The sequence below is a fragment of the Paramisgurnus dabryanus genome, chromosome 2 (assembly GCF_030506205.2).
Source record: "Paramisgurnus dabryanus chromosome 2, PD_genome_1.1, whole genome shotgun sequence".
NCBI lineage: Eukaryota > Metazoa > Chordata > Actinopteri > Cypriniformes > Cobitidae > Paramisgurnus > Paramisgurnus dabryanus.
The window spans coordinates 36,631,881-36,654,052 of record NC_133338.1 but is presented as its reverse complement, the minus strand read 5'-3'; the positions used below and the strand labels follow the sequence as shown (position 1 = coordinate 36,654,052).

At 41.8% G+C, this 22,172-nt stretch overlaps 1 protein-coding gene across 1 annotated transcript in view; it reads left to right on the top strand.

Moving 5' to 3' along the window:
- Nucleotides 1-22,172, top strand: part of itfg1 (integrin alpha FG-GAP repeat containing 1) — a 194,730-nt gene that overhangs the window by 115,525 nt on the left and 57,033 nt on the right. Inside the window, exons 13-14 of the mRNA XM_065289315.2 lie at nt 2,901-2,944; nt 7,301-7,379. Of these exons, the coding sequence (XP_065145387.1) occupies nt 2,901-2,944; nt 7,301-7,379 (123 nt within the window). The remainder of the gene's footprint in view (nt 1-2,900; nt 2,945-7,300; nt 7,380-22,172) is intronic.

The window sequence follows — 22,172 nt, the reverse complement described above, 5'->3', positions numbered from 1 at the left end:
AGGCAGCTCTCTTGACCACATTTCAGTTCCATATCACTTCACATAGTTAACAGTAATAACGGACTAACAAAACAACATGACAGACGATTTTCAGAGGCAATAACAGTGCTGTTTAGAGACGCACGGAGGTAGCCTCATTCACACAATCTCTCTCTCTCGCTCGTCCTCTTTCTCTCCCTCGCTCGCTCGCCTGCCCCTCTCTCCCTCTTTCTTTCCTTCTTTCTCTCTCTATGTCTCTGATGCTCTCGCTCTCTTTCGAATAACTTCATTAATAACTGCATTAGAATGCTATCAACCACTAAGCCTCCATTGCCAGCTTCAAAATGACGTTTTGGAACAAGCAAAAGAACCGTTGGATGAGACACGGAAGAAATAGTCCTACTCATAATATCGATTTAAGTACAAAAAACCGGATGAATCCTATTAAATATATGATGTGATCGATGTCTTGAGATGTGGTAACCGTGGTATAAGCAGAATAATTGACTCCAGGCCGTTGAATTATTGAAAAATAATGCACACCCGAGGTATAACGACAACTCCGCTTCGTGTCATTGCCGCATCACCCCCACGGGTGTGCATTATTTTTCTAATAATTTAACAGCCCGTCGTCAATTAATCCTTACTTATACCACAGGCCAGGGCTGTTCAATACTTTATTCTGATTGGTTAAGAAACTTTCCATGGGTATGCTTTTTTCCGATAAACGCACACCTGACCTGTCAAATGTCTTAACATAACCACCAGAGCAATGTTACATATAACAATGTAACATATGACAATGTAATAATTGGAAGTCACGATTTTACATTTCCTTTGGTGGGTAAGTGTGTATTTGTAAATGTTAATGAGTCCCAAAGTAAACAATGATACGAGTTATCGTTTCCAACGTAAATCTATTTTCTTGGTCTACAACAAACACACGGATTGTAGGCAGTAGTTTACTTCCTGCACCGGTTGACATGGACACGACGGTCATTTTCATAATTCCGCCCGCTTCTGACATACAGCCTGAAAGTAGTCTATGTTTTCATATTTAAAGACTTTACTACTGATCATGATTCAAATGCAAGTTTAAAGCAGTGCAGAGTGGCGCTTGTTGTTTGACGTTTTTACGATCACAAATGCAGACATGGCTTTAATGTTTAAGTAATCCTTACCTCACCAATCTGTTACGTTCTGCTCATGCCGTGCTGGCAAAGTTGATCGATCAGCTTTGGTCATTTGCATTTTCTGGATCAGATTTGTCTCGTATTGATAAGGTAGTTAAGACGACATTAACGCATTGTGAGCTAATCCTCAAAGCATCACATTTCCGGCTTACGTCAGAAGTATTCAGGCCAATCATAAAGTACAGATTAGCTGGGATGACATTTCGCTTTTCAGAAATCATTGATCTCATATTGATTTCAATCTTTAATATGAGAAACTTTACATTATGCACTGTAGGATGATTTTGTGCAGATAATTGTTAGGGCTGGGTATTGGCAAGGGCCTCACGATACATGTGCCATGATACAATGTATCACAATACGTTGCATGTTGCAATAAATTGCAATACTTTTTTATCAAAAATTTAAAAAATAGAGCTGAATTACACTTTTTCTTAAGCCAGAGTGCTTCCACACGTCGGCTTTGAAAGCTGCAGGTGTTTTTAAATGTTCTGCCATTTTCTCACTCCCGCTAACTTCTGAGACATTGGCCAAATGGCCGTATATGACAAATGGACAGCGACAACTACAGCAGCGGCGGAGGAGGTCGTTTGACGCACACAGAGGGATTTTATGGGTTTTTAACATATCGATAGTAGAGATTGAAATATTGATACACTATCGTGGAAAAATTATCACGATAGTTCGCTGTATCGATATTTTTGCACAGCCCTAATAATTGTAACCTTAACAGTGACTTTAGCTAGGTTTCACAGACTGGGTCACATATGGTGGCAGGGGGTTTATGCTGCACTGCAGTTCACTCATTAATGTAGGACAGCGAAAGCTGCTCTTCATCTCTGTTGTTGTCCCTCAACACAAAAAAACCTGACATGGATAAAAATGATGATTTCAGGCTTCATGTTGCACCTCTCTCTCGATCCTCAGCACATTTGCCACGTTTGACTTTACGATTATAATAATTTTAGCAGAACATTTGTCTGTCAAACCAAATCTGGAAATTTCAAAAGGGCGAGCTTTCGGAATAATTGAAACACTTTCATCATTTGTTCTTCCATCATAGACTTTTTCATTTCCTTGTTCGTTTTATATTTTTCTGCTTGCATCATGTAATTGTCTGTCTGTATATATTTGCTTTTTGAAGAATTCACGTATACTTCCATCAATTTCGTGCCGTCGCTGAGAGGAACATCTGAACTTTCTGATTCCCTCTGTCTTTAAGTAGTGCTGTCTGTCACTGCTGGATGAAAAATCTAATGCAGCATTTAGATAAAGTCAGATGCAAATGTACACAGATGGTTCTTTGTGCGCCTCTAATGAGCAATTAATGATTTTTTACTTTCTCTTTCATATGCTCTACTCTCTAACGCACAGTCAGTTTATGCCTCGAAAAAAGCCTGACTTGTTTTTCACACTATTAGCGGGAATTTAAAGTACTTTTTGCACAATTAATTTTCTTCAGGCTGAACAGGGTGTGCAGAAGCAAGCATTGCTGTGATGTGTGATATGAGAAGGGTGATGGAAAAGAGAACGGCAACCATGTAATGTTGCCTCCTGTTTTTAGCCGGATGAAGTGAAGTAGAAACTGGGCTGTGGATTTGATAAGGACCAGCACACTTCATGCAAGACTCTGTGACACACTGCAATCAAGTTGTCTTATCTGAAGGTCTGATGTGTTGGACAAAGTAACAATTCACTTTTTCTGTTTTAATCTCTTTCTCTCTGTAGTGCTCAGTGGCCTGTGCTCCAATGACTGTCCAGAGAACGTCAAGGTGAGCTCTGCTCTTTTATCTCATGCCCAGCACAGGTGTGTTTATATCCCCAGACTCACACTAATCTGTGGACGAAAATCTCTATGGATTTCTACAGAATTAAGACATTATACACAGTTTATTTTAGTTATATATTTTGGCAAATATTTTTGCTATATACTGTATTTTGGCTAATTGAAAAATGCTTCCAACTCCTAATAGTAGATTTCACAGATTTGTTTTATCTGTATGCATTGAAAATATTGTTTATACTGTACATTTCACCACCAACCCCATTATTTTGTCATAGCTGTCCCCAAGCTCAACCATTTGAGCTACTGAAGCTGCCAAATCATCATAAAAGTCTGAAGATTCCTTCTGTGTCTCTTACTTATAGGCGTGAATCCTGATTTTGTCTTTTAGTTCTGTCACTTTGTCTTTGGTCCTGTGTCATTGTTGACTAGCTGTTCAGGGACAAATGTGTCACAAAACTATGGGGGGTAGAAGCTTTTATCGCTCATCTCTCTTATGTTCTCACTCCTGTTCTGTCTCCTTCTCATTTTTTATTACTCTCTTTGTATTTGTTTCTCTGCATTTTTGCACCTTGATTCTCTTTCATTGTCCTACAGTTCATATATTTTTCATTGTGTTTATTGTTTGCCGACCTTCTCTCTTCAGTCCATCATTCACTCGTTTGCCATTTATTTAGCCTTTTCTTTTCCTCTGAGTTCTTTCAATATTTATTATATTTATACTCTATTATATATAGACCTTATGCTTAAAGATCAGAGACACTCAGAATCATATTGGGTTTATTATTTTGGGGCAAAACCTTGAGCTTGAGGGGGCCCTGAAACAATTCATTACCCCCTCATATCTAGAACTAATACAACTTCTGTCAAGCTATTTATATTCTACTTCAGACATACACAAATACACACATTATGTCAAACATGTTTTTTCTGAGGTTAATGTAAGAGCAGAGGGCTCTGCGATTAAATTAGCAATTATAAAAATGGACTGATGTTCTGACCTTAAACCAGATCCATAAACTTTTGGTTTTACAGTTTAATATTGAAACATTGCAAAATGAATGAGTGAATGTGTTTTAGATTGTACCCATTTGCATTTGTATTACCACGTTAAACTGGTAGTATTGGCTGAGACAGAAGTAGACATGTGAAACAGACAGCCATGTTTCCAATTTTTACATTGTTGGATGTCAACTAACAGTAAAACAACTTGCTAATACAGTAGTTGTCCCTGCACATTATGTTAAATGGGAAAAACATTGTAACATTAAAAAATACACACTTCACCTTTAAAAGACGTCTCCGGAGACTTGACATTTAACCTGGTGAGGTTCTTACTCTTTTTGAGGCATATGCATACCGAATAATTTATTTTAGTGTGTGTTTGTTTATCTTGCAGTTTGATGGAAGTCTTGGTTGGGTTCCTTGGGTTTTTGTTTGTTTACAGTCTCTTTGAAATATTTTGTCCATAGTTGAAGTCACTCACAGAGGTGTTGGTTATTCCCCAACTAGTTCTTGTGATACCTCTTTTTAGTTTCTGTCTGGTGCTTGTCTGCTGTAATACTGTAGGCATTGTTTTGTTTCCTTCAATGCTTTATTTTCCCGTTTTTATCTGTTTTCTGGCTTGCTCGATTTCAAACTGTCTCTCTTATTGTCTGGTCCTTTCATCAGTAAGATTATGAAGTGTGCACTTGCCCTCATATGCTTGACATGGCCCAAGGGCTCTCCAGCTGTTGACTATTCTTCAGCCAATCTGAGTTTGTTTGGAGTTATATTTTGCTTCGTACTGGCTTTCAAGGCTGTGGCAGACATTATTTTGAGCTGTCATGTCTTGGTCAAGTACTTCCTGTGTGATTAGAGAAGGATTACTCCACTTTCATAAAAGAAATTTGGATAATTTACTCACCCCCATGTCATCCAAGATGTTTTTGTCTTTCTTTGTTTATTCAAAATGAAATTAAGTTTAAAAAGGATTTCAGGATTTTCCCCATATAGTGGAGTTTAGTGTTTACAGTTTCAATGCAGTTTAATATTGCACTTTCAATGCAGCTTCAAAGGGAGAATAATGAAGAATAATCCTGGAGTGTTTTCCTCAACAAAGTTAATTTCTTTTTGACTGAAGAAAGAAAGACATAAACATCTTGGAAGAGATGGGGGTGAGTAAATTATCAGGATTTAAAGTCTCAAGGAAACATAAATCCAGTATCTGCGCTGTCTAAACTCTGAGATGCAGATTGATGGGTACGCACTTCGGATGCACTCACACAAAACGTCTTAAACAGTGTGAAAGTAGAGCACTGAAATCTGTTGCGCATCTTTTTTGCTTAAATATGTTAATTGGGAATGGCTAAAACGTATATGCAAATGATAAACTTTTGGGTATCATTCAAGTTTGCCCCGGGCCATCGGGCTATCCAATTCAATTCAATTTTATTTATATAGTGCTTTTCACAATTGTTAATTGTTTCAAAGCAGCTTTACATTAATAGATGTAGGAAAAAGCATAGAAAAGTGAGCGTAGTAATAATGTAACGTATACAGTAAGGTATTAAGTTAAGCCAATGGTGGCGGACTCTCCAGGGGTCTACTATTGCGGCATAAGTATATTACCCAGATGAGTTATGTGAATGCTTTGTTCTGGACAAACTAACTATTGCGGGATAAGTACATTTACTGGACATTTTATGTGAATGCTTTGTTAAAGAAGAATGTCTTAAGTTTAGATTTAAATTGATCGACTGTGTCTGATACTCGAACATTATTTGGTAAATCATTCCAGAGCTTTGGGGCTAAGTAGAAAAAGGATCTACCACCTTTAGACACTTTTGATACTTTAGGGATAATTAAGGTGCCAGAATTTTGTGATCGCAGTGTACATGATGGATTTTATTCTGATAGTAATTCTTTAATATACGAGGGTGCTAGGCCATTTAAGGCTTTGTAGGTGATTAGTAATATATTAAATTGTATGCGATATTTAACTGGTAGCCAGTGTAAAGATGCCAAAATTGGACTTATGTGGTCATATCCTTACAAGTCCTGCCTATAAAGTAAAGCACACACATTAATAATCGTTTCAGGGTTTTCCAAATCAATATTGTTTTGTTTAATTGAACATCAATTAATATTTGGAGAATAAATATTTTTACCCATCAGGTGCCCTGTTTGCTGTCCTGTTACACACAAACAATGTCCGTTTCAGGACCGGCAGATTGGCATGTTGCTATTTTTGAGATATGTTTATTAAGACTAATGGATTTGTATTGTAATGTTAAATAAGTGCCATGCTCATGCTAAAACAACAACCACCACCAAGTTTAACAGACAGAACCAGCCAAATTTAACACTAGTTGATGTCTTTTAGGGTATTGTGAACTGGCCATTCAGAGGTATGAAAATATTTAAGGCAAAATATGAGCTTCAGGCCCTGCTTACATCAGAATCTCTTGCCACTGGCTTTCTCTTCCATTCTTGGCAGCTCTATCTGTTTGCCTGCACATTTTTCATCTGTATCTGAAGCTGCCAGGTCATCTTCTCCCTCATTTATGTCAGTTTGGCGCTGAGTGACGGAAAGCATCTGCTCCACGATTGTCTCGCGTCCTGTCAACATTGTCCATTGGCTGGATTCTACAGTTACTCTGAACATAATTTACAACTTGGGAATCATTTCACCCCTAATCATGCCCCACAGATACATCTGTTTAATAATTTATGCCCACTTCTTTCTGGTATATTTGCAGTTCCCTGAATTATTGTCTGCATGAAGAAAAGTATCCATAATTGAGAGGCTGGCATTTAGAGGGTTTGCCTCATCTCTCCGGCGCTAAGCCAGTGCTGGCCCATTGTTATTGAGAGATTGTTAGGAGAGATCTCTTTTGTCATGCAGTAGTAACAATGGGCCAATATTCCAGCATTAGTATTGAAATGAAGTTGGACTTACAGTATGTAACCTGTGGTGATCTGTAAGGCCACAAAACTTGCATACAAGGTCCAGCACAGATCATTATAATTTCCAGATGAATATTAGGTGTGTTTGGAGAGGATGCCCAACTCTGATACATGTTTGAATCACGGTCATATGGTGCAACCACGCATCACTAATTGACCATCTGATGCATATTACACACAAACAGCAAGCTCCAGTCTGATTGGGTGTTTTTTTTTCAGATTTTCAGTTAACATTTTCTGAGTAAGAGCTTTCAAGGAAAAGATATGTATTCAGTCATGTGACTGAATTAAGCAATACTTGTTTATGCTTTCATAATTTGAGGTTGCATGAGGTTTGTCCTAAGGTTGATTTTTAAATTATTTACATTGTTTTTAACCACCTATATTCGTTCTACAGCCCTTCGGTGTGAACCAGCCCGGCCCGTATGTCATGTACACAACTGTGGACTCAAACGGTTATCTGAAGAATGCATCTGGTGAGTACACGACTCCGAAAAGATTGATAATAGATGGGAAAGGCATCACATCTATCTCCTTTGCCCAGTACGTTATTGCTAAGTAAAGAAAGGTTTGTCAACTTAATCGCTCTGCAGTCATCCATTAAGTACAATTCATATGTCATCCTGTTCATCAAAGTACACTATACTAGACATAAAAAAGACCTTTAGTATAACAGAGTTGTTTTTGTAAGATTCATTTTGTGTTCATTTTGTGAGTGCCTCAGCTTGTGTTGTTTTGGCCCTCGAGGATTCTGATAGACCAAGTTCAAGATTGGAGACGGAGAAACGAATGACCTGTCCTTCCTTTCTTAGTGCAGATAAAATTTACACCAGACAAAACTTTCTTTTGAGGTCTTTTCTGAAATGCATAACCAACCTTGAGCTCTTAGTGGAGACACCGACAGAAGGAAGGTTTCAGCTTTGTCCTGTGTTGTGCTTGCATGTATGCACTTTCAAAATCCACCTGTCTGTACCTTCAATGTGGTCCAGTTTTGTGTGCGTGTGCGTATAAGACAGTAGCGGACTGTACTGAAGAGTTGTTCGTATCCTCAGCAGAACAGAGAGCAGGTTGTGACAGAGCTATTTCTAAGATAAATGACTGAATGGCTAAAAGGGCCAAAATTATCCTCAGATAACTGGAAATAATGGGTTTGGGGGAGCTTCTGTGCCGCATTCTTAGGAATAGTGAAATCTTTTTGAAAAAAGATAAATTATGTTATGCATTAACCAGACTTTCTGCACAAGTCTCTCAGTTCTGTCCAAAGAAATTCTAATCTATCATCGTCTTTTATTAAAGTCTTCCTGTAGTCAAGAATTTTATCAGTGAAACTCATCTTTGAGTATCATAATAGCATTTATAAAAGTTTTACCTTTCACAGTAATTTCTTCATGCCTTAAAACAGCTTGAATATGAATTTACACCCTTGCCTCATTTAGTATACGTGGATCTATGAATATGCGAATTAGTCCTCGCCTTTACTCAATCATACCACTCGAACCATAGATAGGAATATGTGAATTGGTCCCTGCCTCCACTCTTTTGCACCACTCAGACCATAGATATATATGTAAATAGATGCCACATTTCATTAGTTTCCACAATGTGTACTTGATCTGCGCGTTTGCAGCACTAGCTAAAGCAGCTGCAATCGTTGCATCACAGAGTTTATGCGGCATGTAAGGAATAATTGACGACGAGACGTTGAATTATTCGAAAATGATACACACCCAAGATGGTAATACAAGGACCAGAGTCAACTAGATATGCAATTCCCAAGGAATTACCAGTGCATGAAAATGCAAAAAGTTGATTGCCAGAAATGTAAAAGAAATTTAGTCTAGTAGTTTACCTGGCTGTTGACATGTTTTAGTGTGAAGCTAGCATGATTTAAAAAAGTTATCATGATGAAATATGATGCTAGCATGATTAGCATGATTCAGCATGACGTTAGCATGATGCTAGCATGATTAGCATGAAGCTAGCATGAAGCTAGCATGACTAGCATGAAGCTAGCATGATGATAGCATGATTAGCATGAAGCTAGCATGATGCTAGCATGATTAGCATGAAGCTAACATGATGTTAGCATGATTAGCATGAAGCTAGCATGATGCTAGCATGATTAGCATGAAGCTAGCATGATGTTAGCATGATTAGCATGAAGCTAGCATGATGCTAACATGATTATCATGCTGCTAGCATGATTAGCATGATGCTAGCATGAAGCTAGCACGATGCTAGCATGAAGCTAGCAGGATGCTAGCATGATTAGCATGAAGCTAGCAGGATGCTAGCATGATTAGCATGAAGCTAGCACAATGCTAGCATGATTAGCATGAAGCTAGCACGATGCTAGCATGATTAACATGAAGTTAGAACGTTGCTAGCATGATTAGCATGAAGCTAGCACGATGCTAGCATGATTAGCATGAAGCTAGCACAATGTTATCATGATAAACACGAAGCTAGCATGATTACCATGAAGATAACACGATGCTAGCATGATTACCATGAAGCTAGCACGAAGCTAGCATGACTAGCATTAAGCTAGCATGATGCTAGCATGATGCTAGCATGACGTTAGCATGATGCTAGCATGATTAGCATGAAGCTAGCATGAAGCTAGCATGACTAGCATGAAGCTAGCATGATGCTAGCATGATTAGCATGAAGCTAGCATGATGCTAGCATGACTAGCATGAAGCTAGCATGATGCTAGCATGACTAGCATGAAGCTAGCACGATGTTAGCATGACTAGCATGAAGCTAGCACGATGCTAGCATGATTAACATGAAGCTAGCACGATGCTAGCATGATTAGCATGAAGCTAGCACGATGCTAGCATGATTAGCATGAAGCTAGCACGATGCTAGCATGATTAGCATGAAGCTAGCACGATGCTAGCATGATTAGCATGAAGCTAGCACGATGTTGGCATGATTAGCATGAAGCTAGCACGATGTTAGCATGATTAGCATGAAGCTAGCACGATGCTAGCATTATTAGCATGAAGCTAGCACGATGCTAGTATGATTAGCATGAAGCTAGCACGATGTTATCATGATTAGCATGAAGCTAACACGATGTTAGTATGATTAGCATGAAGCTAGCACGATGTTATCATGATTAGCATAAAGCTAACATGATGTTAGTATGATTAGCATGAAGCTAGCATAATTTGCATGAAGCTAGCATGATGCTAGCATGATTACCATGAAGTTAGCATGAATTTAGCATGAAATTAGCATGATCCTAGCATTATTAGCATGATGCTAGCATGATTAAGATGATGCTAGCATGACTAGCATGAAGCTAGCATGATTTAGCATGAAGCTAACAAGATTTAGCATGAAGCTAGCATGATTTAACATTAAGTTAGCAAGATTTATTATAAAATTAGCATAAAGCTAGCATGAAACTAGCACGAAGCTAGCATGACTTAGCATGAAGCAAGCATGAAGCTAATATGACCCAAAGACCCAACCCCCATGTCTCTATGATGTCCGGATCCAGAGATATAAGGCTTTGTTTATTATGTTGCTAGGCTGCTCATATTTGGTTGCTAGGGGCGTGGCTTAATACCTCAATAAGGATGGTGAGAGACTGATTGGATGCCTGAGTAAAATGAGCCCACCCCCATGTCTCTGTGACACTGTGCTGCAAAGATATCCATCTGGGCATTTTATAATGGCAGTCTATGGGAGATGTTGCTAGGGTGCCCAAAATGGTTGCTAGGGGCGTGGCTTGATAGCTCAATAAGGATCCTAAGGGACTGATTGGATGCCTGAGTAAAATGAGCCCACCCCCATGTCTCTACGACACTGCGCTGCAAAGATATCCCATCTGGGACGTTTTTATTTCCTTATATGGGCATGATTCCTGCCCCATTATAAGTCTATGGGGAAATTTGGGGGCCTCTTACACCCCAGGGGTACAACTTACACCCCATTGTGAGGTATGTTCTTACAGAGCCTGCCAGCCTCTTCAAATGTGGCAAGTCACAAGTTTCTGTGAAATTCTAGGTCTGAGCTACGACTCGTCAAAGTTTGTCTCCATGTTAAGTCAATGGGATTTTTCGGCTGCTTTTTCGCCCCTGGGGCGAAGACCGTACCCCCGATCGCTTATAAAAGTCATAGCCCACTATTCCCGAATAGTCCGCACGTTTGAGAGTTTGAATGAAGTTTCTAAGTTAAGCGGTTCGAGCCGTATTAATTGCCGAAATTTGGTTGGAAGAATAATAATAATAACTAGATAGGTACATTTCCTGAAGAAAATGTGAGTGGTGCTTGCCGTGGCAAAATTCTGGGGACCATATATGATTATACTCCAAGCCAAAAGTTAAACGATCCAACTCCCGTGTCTGTACGATGTTCTGATGTGGAGATATAAGGCTGTGTTTATCCGGTTGCTAGGGTACTGTATTTGGTTGCTAGGGAAAAATTTGGCATCCCATAATGATTACACTCTGAGTCACGAGTCATACGGTCCAACCCCCGTGTCTCAACGATGTTCTGGTGCAGAGATATAAGGCTTTGTTTATTCGGTTGCTAGGGTACTGTATTTGGTTGCTAGGGAAAATTTTGACATCCCATAATGATTACACTCTGAGTCACGAGTCAAACGGTCCAACCCCCGTGTCTCTACGATGTTCTGATGCGGAGATATAAGGCTTTGTTTACCCTGTTGCTAGGGTACTGTATTTGGTTGCTAGGGAAAAAATTGGCATCCCATAATGATTACACTCTGAGTCACGAGTCAAACGGTCCAACCCCCATGTCTCTACGATGTTCTGATGCTGAGATATAAGGCTTTGTTTACTCTGTTGCTAGGGTACTATATTTGGTTGCTAGGGAAAAAATTGGCATCCCATAATGATTACAATCTGAGTAACGAGTCAAACGGTCCAACCCCCGTGTCTCTACGATGTTCTGATGCTGAGATATAAGGCTTTGTTTACTCTGTTGCTAGGGTACTATATTTGGTTGCTAGGGAAAAAATTGGCATCCCATAATGATTACACTCTGAGTCACGAGTCAAACGGTCCAACCCCCATGTCTCTACGATGTTCTGATGCGGAGATATAAGGCTTTGTTTACTCTGTTGCTAGGGTACTGTATTTGGTTGCTAGGGAAAAATTGGCATCCCATAATGATTACACTCCGAGTCACGAGTCAAACGGTCCAACCCCCATGTCTCTACGATGTTCTGATGCGGAGATATAAGGCTTTGTTTACTCTGTTGCTAGGGTACTGTATTTGGTTGCTAGGGAAAAAAATGTCATCCACTAGTGATTACCCTCCGAGTCACGAGTCAAACGGTCCAAACCCCGTGTCTCTACGATGTTCTGATGCGGAGATATAAGGCTTTGTTTACTCTGTTGCTAGGGTACTGTATTTGGTTGCTAGGGAAAAAAATGGCATCCACTAGTGATTACCCTCCGAGTCACGAGTCAAACGGTCCAACCCCCGTGTCTCTACGATGTTCTGATGCGGAGATATAAGGCTTTGTTTACTCTGTTGCTAGGGTACTGTATTTGGTTGCTAGGGAAAAAAATTGCATCCACTAGTGATTACCCTCCGAGTCATGAGTCAAACGGTCCAACCCCCGTGTCTCTACGATGTTCTGATGTGGAGATATAAGGCTTTGTTTACTCTGTTGCTAAGGTACTGTATTTGGTTGCTAGGGGCGTGGCTTGGGAGTGGCCAATGATGTGCCCAGTGATTACACTCCGAGTCACAAGTAAAACGGTCCAACCCCCGTGTCTCTACGATGTTCTGATGCGGAGATATAAGGCTTTGTTTACTCTGTTGCTAGGGTACTGTATTTGGTTGCTAGGGGCGTGGCTTGGGAGTGGCCAATTATGTGCCCAGTGATTACACTCCGAGTCACAAGTAAAACGGTCCAAACCCCGTGTCTCTACGATGTTCTGATGCGGAGATATAAGGCTTTGTTTATTCGGTTGCTAGGGTGCTCAAATTTGGTTGCTAGGGGCGTGGCTTGGGAGTGGCCAATGATGTGCCCAATTGTTACACCCCTAGTCACAAGTAAAACGGTCCAACCCCCGTGTCTCTACGATGTTCTGATGCCGAGATATAACTGTTTGTATTTTATGTTGCTAGGGTGCTCAAAAGTGGTTGCTAGGGGCGTGGCTTAGTAAGTCTGTAAGGATCCTGAGAGACTGATTGGATGCCTGAGTAAAATGAGCCCACCCCCATGTCTCTATGACACTGTGGTGCAAAGATATCCATCCGGGCATTTTATAATGGCAGTCTATGGTATAGGTTGCCCAAAATGGTTGCTATGGTAACCTTACACCCCATTGTGGGGGACGTCCTGACAGAGTCTAGCACCCTCTTCAAATTTAGTAACCCACATGTTTCTATGAAATCCTGGCTCGGACCTATGACCCGTCAAAATTTTTGCAATGTAAGTCTATGGGATTTTGCCCCATTGACTTTTCATTGGGGCACTTTTGGGCACCTCTTACACCCCAGGGGTACAACTTACACCCCATTGTGATCCATGTTCTTACAGAGCCTACCACCCTCTTCAAATGTTGTAACCCACATGTTTCTACAAAATCCTCGAGCGGAGCTATGACTCGTCAAAGTTGGGCGCAATGTTAAGTCAATGGGATTTTTTGGGTGGTTTTTCGCCCCCCTTTCGGAAATCCTGCACCCGATCGCTTATAAAAGTCATAGCACACCTCTCCTCAATAAGCCGGTCGATTTGAGCCCTAATTTATGGGTCTACGACAAAGCGTGCGGGACGAGTTACGCGCCGAAAAAGTGTCCAGAAAAAGAAGAATAATAACTAGATAGGTACATTTCCTGAAGAAAATGTGAGTGGTGCTTGCCGTGGCAAGTTTCGTGGGACAATTTATGATTATACTCCAAGCCAAAAGTCAAACGATCCAACCCCCGTGTCTCTACGATGTTCTGATGCGGAGATATAAGGCTTTGTTTACTCTGTTGCTAGGGTACTGTATTTGGTTGCTAGGGAAAAAAATGGGATCCACTAGTGATTACCCTCCGAGTCACGAGTCAAACGGTCCAAACCCCATGTCTCTACGATGTTCTGATGCGGAGATATAAGGCTTTGTTTACTCTGTTGCTAGGGTACTGTATTTGGTTGCTAGGGAAAAAAATGGCATCCACTAGTGATTACCCTCCGAGTTATGAGTCAAATGGTCCAACCCCCATGTCTCTACGATGTTCTGATGCGGAGATATAAGGCTTTGTTTACTCTGTTGCTAGGGTACTGTATTTGGTTGCTAGGGGCGTGGCTTTGGAGTGGCCAATGATGAGCCCAGTGATTACACTCCGAGTCACAAGAAAAACGGTCCAACCCCCGTGTCTCTACGATGTTCTGATGCGGAGATATAAGGCTTTGTTTACTCTGTTGCTAGGGTACTGTATTTGGTTGCTAGGGGCGTGGCTTGGGAGTGGCCAATGATGTGCCCAGTGATTACACTCCGAGTCACAAGTAAAACGGTCCAACCCCCGTGTCTCTACGATGTTCTGATGTGGAGATATAAGGCTTTGTTTACTCTGTTGCTAGGGTACTGTATTTGGTTGCTAGGGGCGTGGCTTGGGAGTGGCCAATGATGTGCCCAGTGATTACACTCCGAGTCACAAGTAAAACGGTCCAAACCCCGTGTCTCTACGATGTTCTGATGCGGATATATAAGGCTTTGTTTATTCGGTTGCTAGGGTGCTCAAATTTGGTTGCTAGGGAGAAAATTGGCATCCACTAGTGATTACACTCCGAGTCACGAGTCAAACGGTCAAACCCCCGTGTCTCTGCGATGTTCTGATGTGGAGATAAAAGGCTTTGTTTACTCTGTTGCTAGGGTATGTATTTGGTTGCTAGGGAGAAAATTGGCATCCACTAGTGATTACACTCCGAGTCACGAGTCAAACGGTCCAAACCCCGTGTCTCTATGATGTTCTGATGCGGAGATATAAGGGTTTGTTTACTCTGTTGCTAGGGTACTGTATTTGGTTGCTAGGGAAAAAAATGGCATCCACTAGTGATTACCCTCCGAGTCACGAGTCAAACGGTCCAAACCCCGTGTCTCTACGATGTTCTGATGCGGAGATATAAGGCTTTGTTTACTCTGTTGCTAGGGTACTGTATTTGGTTGCTAGGGAAAAAAATGGCATCCACTAGTGATTACCCTCCGAGTCATGAGTCAAACGGTCCAACCCCCATGTCTCTACGATGTTCTGATGTGGAGATATAAGGCTTTGTTTACTCTGTTGCTAGGGTACTGTATTTGGTTGCTAGGGGCGTGGCTTGGGAGTGGCCAATGATGTGCCCAGTGATTACACTCCGAGTCACAAGTAAAACGGTCCAACCCCCGTGTCTCTACGATGTTCTGATGCGGAGATATAAGGCTTTGTTTATTCTGTTGCTAGGGTACTGTATTTGGTTGCTAGGGGCGTGGCTTGGGAGTGGCCAATTATGTGCCCAGTGATTATACTCCGAGTCACAAGTAAAACGGTCCAACCCCCGTGTCTCTACGATGTTCTGATGCGGAGATATAAGGCTTTGTTTACTCTGTTGCTAGGGTACTGTATTTGGTTGCTAGGGGCGTGGCTTGGGAGTGGCCAATGATGTGCCCAGTGATTACACTCCGAGTCACAAGTAAAACGGTCCAAACCCTGTGTCTCTACGATGTTCTGATGCAGAGATATAAGGCTTTGTTTATTCGGTTGCTAGGGTGCTCAAATTTGGTTGCTAGGGGCGTGGCTTGGGAGTGGCCAATGATGTGCCCAATTGTTACACCCCTAGTCACAAGTAAAACGGTCCAACCCCCGTGTCTCTACGATGTTCTGATGCCGAGATATAACTGTTTGTATTTTATGTTGCTAGGGTGCTCAAAAGTGGTTGCTAGGGGCGTGGCTTAGTAAGTCTGTAAGGATCCTGAGAGACTGATTGGATGCCTGAGTAAAATGAGCCCACCCCCATGTCTCTATGACACTGTGGTGCAAAGATATCCATCCGGGCATTTTATAATGGCAGTCTATGGTATAGGTTGCTAGGGTGCCCAAAATGGTTGCTATGGTAACCTTACACCCCATTGTGGGGGACGTCCTGACAGAGTCTAGCACCCTCTTCAAATTTAGTAACCCACATGTTTCTATGAAATCCTGGCTCGGACCTATGACCCGTCAAAATTTTTGCAATGGTAAGTCTATGGGATTTTGCCCCATTGACTTTTCATTGGGGCACTTTTGGGCACCTCTTACACCCCAGGGGTACAACTTACACCCCATTGTGATCCATGTTTTTACAGAGCCTACCACCCTCTTCAAATGTTGTAACCCACATGTTTCTACAAAATCCTCGAGCGGAGCTATGACTCGTCAAAGTTTGGCGCAATGTTAAGTCAATGGGATTTTTTGGGTGGTTTTTCGCCCCCCTTTCGGAAATCCTGCACCCGATCGCTTATAAAAGTCATAGCACACCTCTCCTCAATAAGCCGGTTGATTTGAGCCCTAATTTATGGGTCTACGACAAAGCGTGCGGGACGAGTTACGCGCCGAAAAAGTGTCCAGAAAAAGAAGAATAATAATAATAACTAGATAGGTACATTTCCTGAAGAAAATGTGAAGTGGTGCTTGCCGTGGCAAATTTCGGGGAACAATATATGATTATACTCTAAGTCACGAGTCAAACGGTCCAACCCCCGTGTCTCTATGATGTTCTGATGCGGAGATATAAGGCTTTGTTTACTCTGTTGCTAGGGTACTGTATTTGGTTGCTAGGGAAAAAAATGGCATCCCAGAATGATTACACTCCGAGTCACGAGTCAAACGGTCCAACCCCCATGTCTCTACGATGTTCTGATGCGGAGATATAAGGCTTTGTTTACTCTGTTGCTAGGGTACTGTATTTGGTTGCTAGGGGAAAAAATGGCATCCCATAAAGATTACACTCCGAGTCACGAGTCAAACGGTCCAACTCCTGTGTCTCTACGATGTTCTGATGCGGAGATATAAGGCTTTGTTTACTCTGTTGCTAGGGTACTGTATTTGGTTGCTAGGGGAAAAAATGGCATCCCATAAAGATTACACTCCGAGTCACGAGTCAAACGGTCCAACTCCTGTGTCTCTACGATGTTCTGATGCGGAGATATAAGGCTTTGTTTACTCTGTTGCTAGGGTACTGTATTTGGTTGCTAGGGGAAAAAATGGCATCCCATAATGATTACACTCCGAGTCACGAGTCAAACGGTCCAACCCCTGTGTCTCTACGATGTTCTGATGCGGAGATATAAGGCTTTGTTTACTCTGTTGCTAGGGTACTGTATTTGGTTGCTAGGGAAAAAATGGCATCCCATAATGATTACACTCCGAGTCACGAGTCAAACGGTCCAACCCCCATGTCTCTACGATGTTCTGATGCGGAGATATAAGGCTTTGTTTACTCTGTTGCTAGGGTACTGTATTTGGTTGCTAGGGGAAAAAATGGCATCCCATAATGATTACACTCCGAGTCACGAGTCAAACGGTCCAACCCCTGTGTCTCTACGATGTTCTGATGCGGAGATATAAGGCTTTGTTTACTCTGTTGCTAGGGTACTGTATTTGGTTGCTAGGGAAAAAATGGCATCCCATAAAGATTACACTCCGAGTCACGAGTCAAACGGTCCAACCCCCATGTCTCTACGATGTTCTGATGCGGAGATATAAGGCTTTGTTTACTCTGTTGCTAGGGTACTGTATTTGGTTGCTAGGGGAAAAAATGGCATCCCATAAAGATTACACTCCGAGTCACGAGTCAAACGGTCCAACTCCTGTGTCTCTACGATGTTCTGATGCGGAGATATAAGGCTTTGTTTACTCTGTTGCTAGGGTACTGTATTTGGTTGCTAGGGGAAAAAATGGCATCCCATAAAGATTACACTCCGAGTCACGAGTCAAACGGTCCAACTCCTGTGTCTCTACGATGTTCTGATGCGGAGATATAAGGCTTTGTTTACTCTGTTGCTAGGGTACTGTATTTGGTTGCTAGGGGAAAAAATGGCATCCCATAATGATTACACTCCGAGTCACGAGTCAAACGGTCCAACCCCTGTGTCTCTACGATGTTCTGATGCGGAGATATAAGGCTTTGTTTACTCTGTTGCTAGGGTACTGTATTTGGTTGCTAGGGAAAAAATGGCATCCCATAATGATTACACTCCGAGTCACGAGTCAAACGGTCCAACCCCCATGTCTCTACGATGTTCTGATGCGGAGATATAAGGCTTTGTTTACTCTGTTGCTAGGGTACTGTATTTGGTTGCTAGGGGAAAAAATGGCATCCCATAATGATTACACTCCGAGTCACGAGTCAAACGGTCCAACCCCTGTGTCTCTACGATGTTCTGATGCGGAGATATAAGGCTTTGTTTACTCTGTTGCTAGGGTACTGTATTTGGTTGCTAGGGAAAAAATGGCATCCCATAATGATTACACTCCGAGTCACGAGTCAAACGGTCCAACCCCTGTGTCTCTACGATGTTCTGATGCGGAGATATAAGGCTTTGTTTACTCTGTTGCTAGGGTACTGTATTTGGTTGCTAGGGAAAAAATGGCATCCCATAATGATTACACTCCGAGTCACTAGTCAAACAGTCCAACCCCCGTGTCTCTACAATGTTCTGGTGCGGAGATATAAGGCTTTGTTTACTCTGTTGCTAGGGTACTGTATTTGGTTGCTAGGGAAAAAATTGGCATCCCATAATGATTACACTCCGAGTCACGAGTCAAACGGTCCAACCCCCGTGTCTCTACGATGTTCTGATGCGGAGATATAAGGCTTTGTTTACTCTGTTGCTAGGGTACTGTATTTGGTTGCTAGGGAAAAAATTGGTATCCCATAATGATTACACTCAGAGTCACGAGTCAAACGGTCCAACCCCCGTGTCTCTACGATGTTCTGATGCCGAGATATAACTGTTTGAATTTTATGTTGCTAGGGTGCTCAAAAGTGGTTGCTAGGGGCGTGGCTTATACCTATGTAAGTATCCTGAGAGACTGATTGGATGTCTGAGTAAAATGAGCCCACCCCCATGTCTCTATGCCACTGTGGTGTAAAGATATCCATCTGGGCATTTTATAATGGCAGTCTATGGGAGATGTTGCTAGGGTGCCCAAAATTGTTGCTAGGGGCGTGGCTTAATAGATCTGAGATGATCCTGAGAGACTGATTGGATGCACGAGTAAAATGAGCCCACCCACTTATCTCTACGACACTGTAAAGCAAAGATATCCCATCTGGAACAATTTTATTCCCTTATATGGGCGTGTTCCCTGCCCCATTAAAAGTCAATGGGAAATTTTGGGTGCCTCCTACACCCCAGGGGGACAACTTACACCCCAATGTTATGTATGTTCTTACAGAGTCTACCACCCTCTTCAAATGTTGTAACCCACACGTTTCTACAAAATCCTTGAGCGGAGCTATGACTCGTCAAAGTTTGGCCCAATGTTAAGTCAATGGGATTTTTCGGGTGATTTTTTGCCCCCCTTTCGGAAACCCTGCACCCGATCACTTATAAAAGATATAGCCACCATCTCCTCAACAAGCCGGTTGATTTGAGCCCTCTTTCATGGGTCTGCGACAAACCGTGCGGGACGAGTTACGCGCCGAATTTTTGTCCAGAAATAAGAATAAAAATAACTAGATATTAAAGTTTGAGGACAAACTTTATGTTGGCTTGAAAAAGCGTAGCCTGAACATTTAAAATGGTTTGACAGAAGTTTGTTTTAGTAGGCTATCTGGCTGTTAGCATGATTAGCATGAAGTTAGCATGATTAGCATGAAGCTAGCATGATCAGTATGAAGCTAGCATGAAGCTAACATGATTAGCATGAAGCTAACATGAAGCTAACATGATTAGCATGAAGCTAGCATGATGCTAGCATGATTCGCATGAAGCTAGAATGAAGCTAACATTTATTCCGTTGCTAGGGTACTAAGTTTGGTTGCTAAGGAGAAAATTGGCATCCCATAATGATCAACCTTCAAGCCACAAGTAAAACGGTCCAACCCCCGTGTCTCTATGATGTTCTGAAGCGGAGATATAAGGCTTTGTTTATTCCGTTGCTAGGGTACTAAGTTTGGTTGCTAGGGAGAAAATTGGCATCCCATAATGATCAACCTTCAAGCCACAAGTAAAACGGTCCAACCCCCATGTCTCTATGATGTTCTGAAGCGGAGATATAAGGCTTTGTTTATTCCGTTGCTAGGGTACTAAGTTTGGTTGCTAGGGAGAAAATTGGCATCCCATAATGATCAACCTTCAAGCCATAAGTAAAACGGTCCAACCCCCGTGTCTCTATGATGTTCTGAAGCGGAGATATAAGGCTTTGTTTATTCCGTTGCTAGGGTACTAAGTTTGGTTGCTAGGGAGAAAATTGGCATCCCATAATGATCAACCTTCAAGCCACAAGTAAAACGGTCAAATCCCCGTGTCTCTATGATGTTCTGAAGCGGAGATATAAGGCTTTGTTTATTCCGTTGCTAGGGTACTAAGTTTGGTTGCTAGGAAGAAAATTGGCATCCCATAATGATCAACCTTCAAGCCACAAGTAAAACGGTCCAACCCCCGTGTCTCTATGATGTTCTGAAGCGGAGATATAAGGCTTTGTTTATTCCGTTGCTAGGGTACTAAGTTTGGTTGCTAGGGAGAAAATTGGCATCCCATAATGATCAACCTTCAAGCCACAAGTAAAACGGTCAAACCCCCGTGTCTCTATGATGTTCTGAAGCGGAGATATAAGGCTTTGTTTATTCCGTTGCTAGGGTACTAAGTTTGGTTGCTAGGGAGAAAATTGGCATCCCATAATGATCAACCTTCAAGCCACAAGTAAAACGGTCCAACCCCCATGTCTCTATGATGTTCTGAAGCGGAGATATAAGGCTTTGTTTATTCCGTTGCTAGGGTACTAAGTTTGGTTGCTAGGGAGGAAATTGGCATCCCATAATAATCAACCTTCAAGCCACAAGTAAAACGGTCCAACCCCCGTGTCTCTATGATGTTCTGAAGCGGAGATATAAGGCTTTGTTATTCCGTTGCTAGGGTACTAAGTTTGGTTGCTAGGCAGAAAATTGGCATCCCATAATAATCAACCTTCAAGCCACAAGTAAAACGGTCCAACCCCCGTGTCTCTATGATGTTCTGAAGCGGAGATATAAGGCTTTGTTATTCCGTTGCTAGGGTACTAAGTTTGGTTGCTAGGCAGAAAATTGGCATCCCATAATAATCAACCTTCAAGCCACAAGTAAAACGGTCCAACCCCCGTGTCTCTACAATGTTCTGATGCTGAGATATAAGGCTTTGTTTATTCCGTTGCTAGGGTACTAAGTTTGGTTGCTAGGGAGAAAAATGGCATCCCATAATGATCAACCTTCAAGCCACAAGTAAAACGGTCCAACCCCCGTGTCTCTACGACACTCTAAAGTGAAGATATTCCATCTGGGACGCTTTTATTCCTTTATATGGGCATGTTTCCTGCCCCATTATAAGTCAATGGGAAATTTTGGGGGCCTCTTACACCCCAGGGGTACAGCTTACACCCCATTGTGATGTATGTTCTTACACAGCCTGTCAGCCTCCTTAAATGTGGTAAGCCACAAGTTTCTACAAGTTTCTCACTCACAGCTATGACCCGTCAAAATTTGTCTCAATGTTAAGTCAATGGAAATTTTGGGGTGTTCGAGCCCCCCGTTTAGGAATTCGGAAGGTCCCATCAGTTAGAAAAGATATAGCACACTCCGTCAGACCAGTCTGAAGGTCCGTGGAAAATTTGGTGCATGTAGCTTGAAAGCTCTAGGACGAGTTAGTGTTCGTAATTTTGGTCTCAGAAAAAGAATAATAACTAGATAGTAAAGTTTGAAGACAAACTTTATGTTGGCTTGAGAAAGCGTAGCCTGAACGTTTAAAACAGTTTGACATAAGTTTAGTTTAGTAGGCTATCTGGCTGTTAGTATGTTTAAGTATGAAGGTAGCATGATTTACCATGAAGCTAGCATGATGTTAGCATGATTAGCATGAAGCTAGCATGATGCTAGCATGATTAGAATGAAGCTAGCTTGATGCTAGCATTATTAGCATGAAGCTAGCATGATAAGCATGAAGCTAGCATGATGCTAGCATGATTAGCATGAAGCTAGCATGATGCTAGCATGATTAGCATGAAGCTAGCATGATTAGCATGAAGCTAGTATGATGCTAACATGATGTTAGCATGATTTGCATGAAGCTAGCATG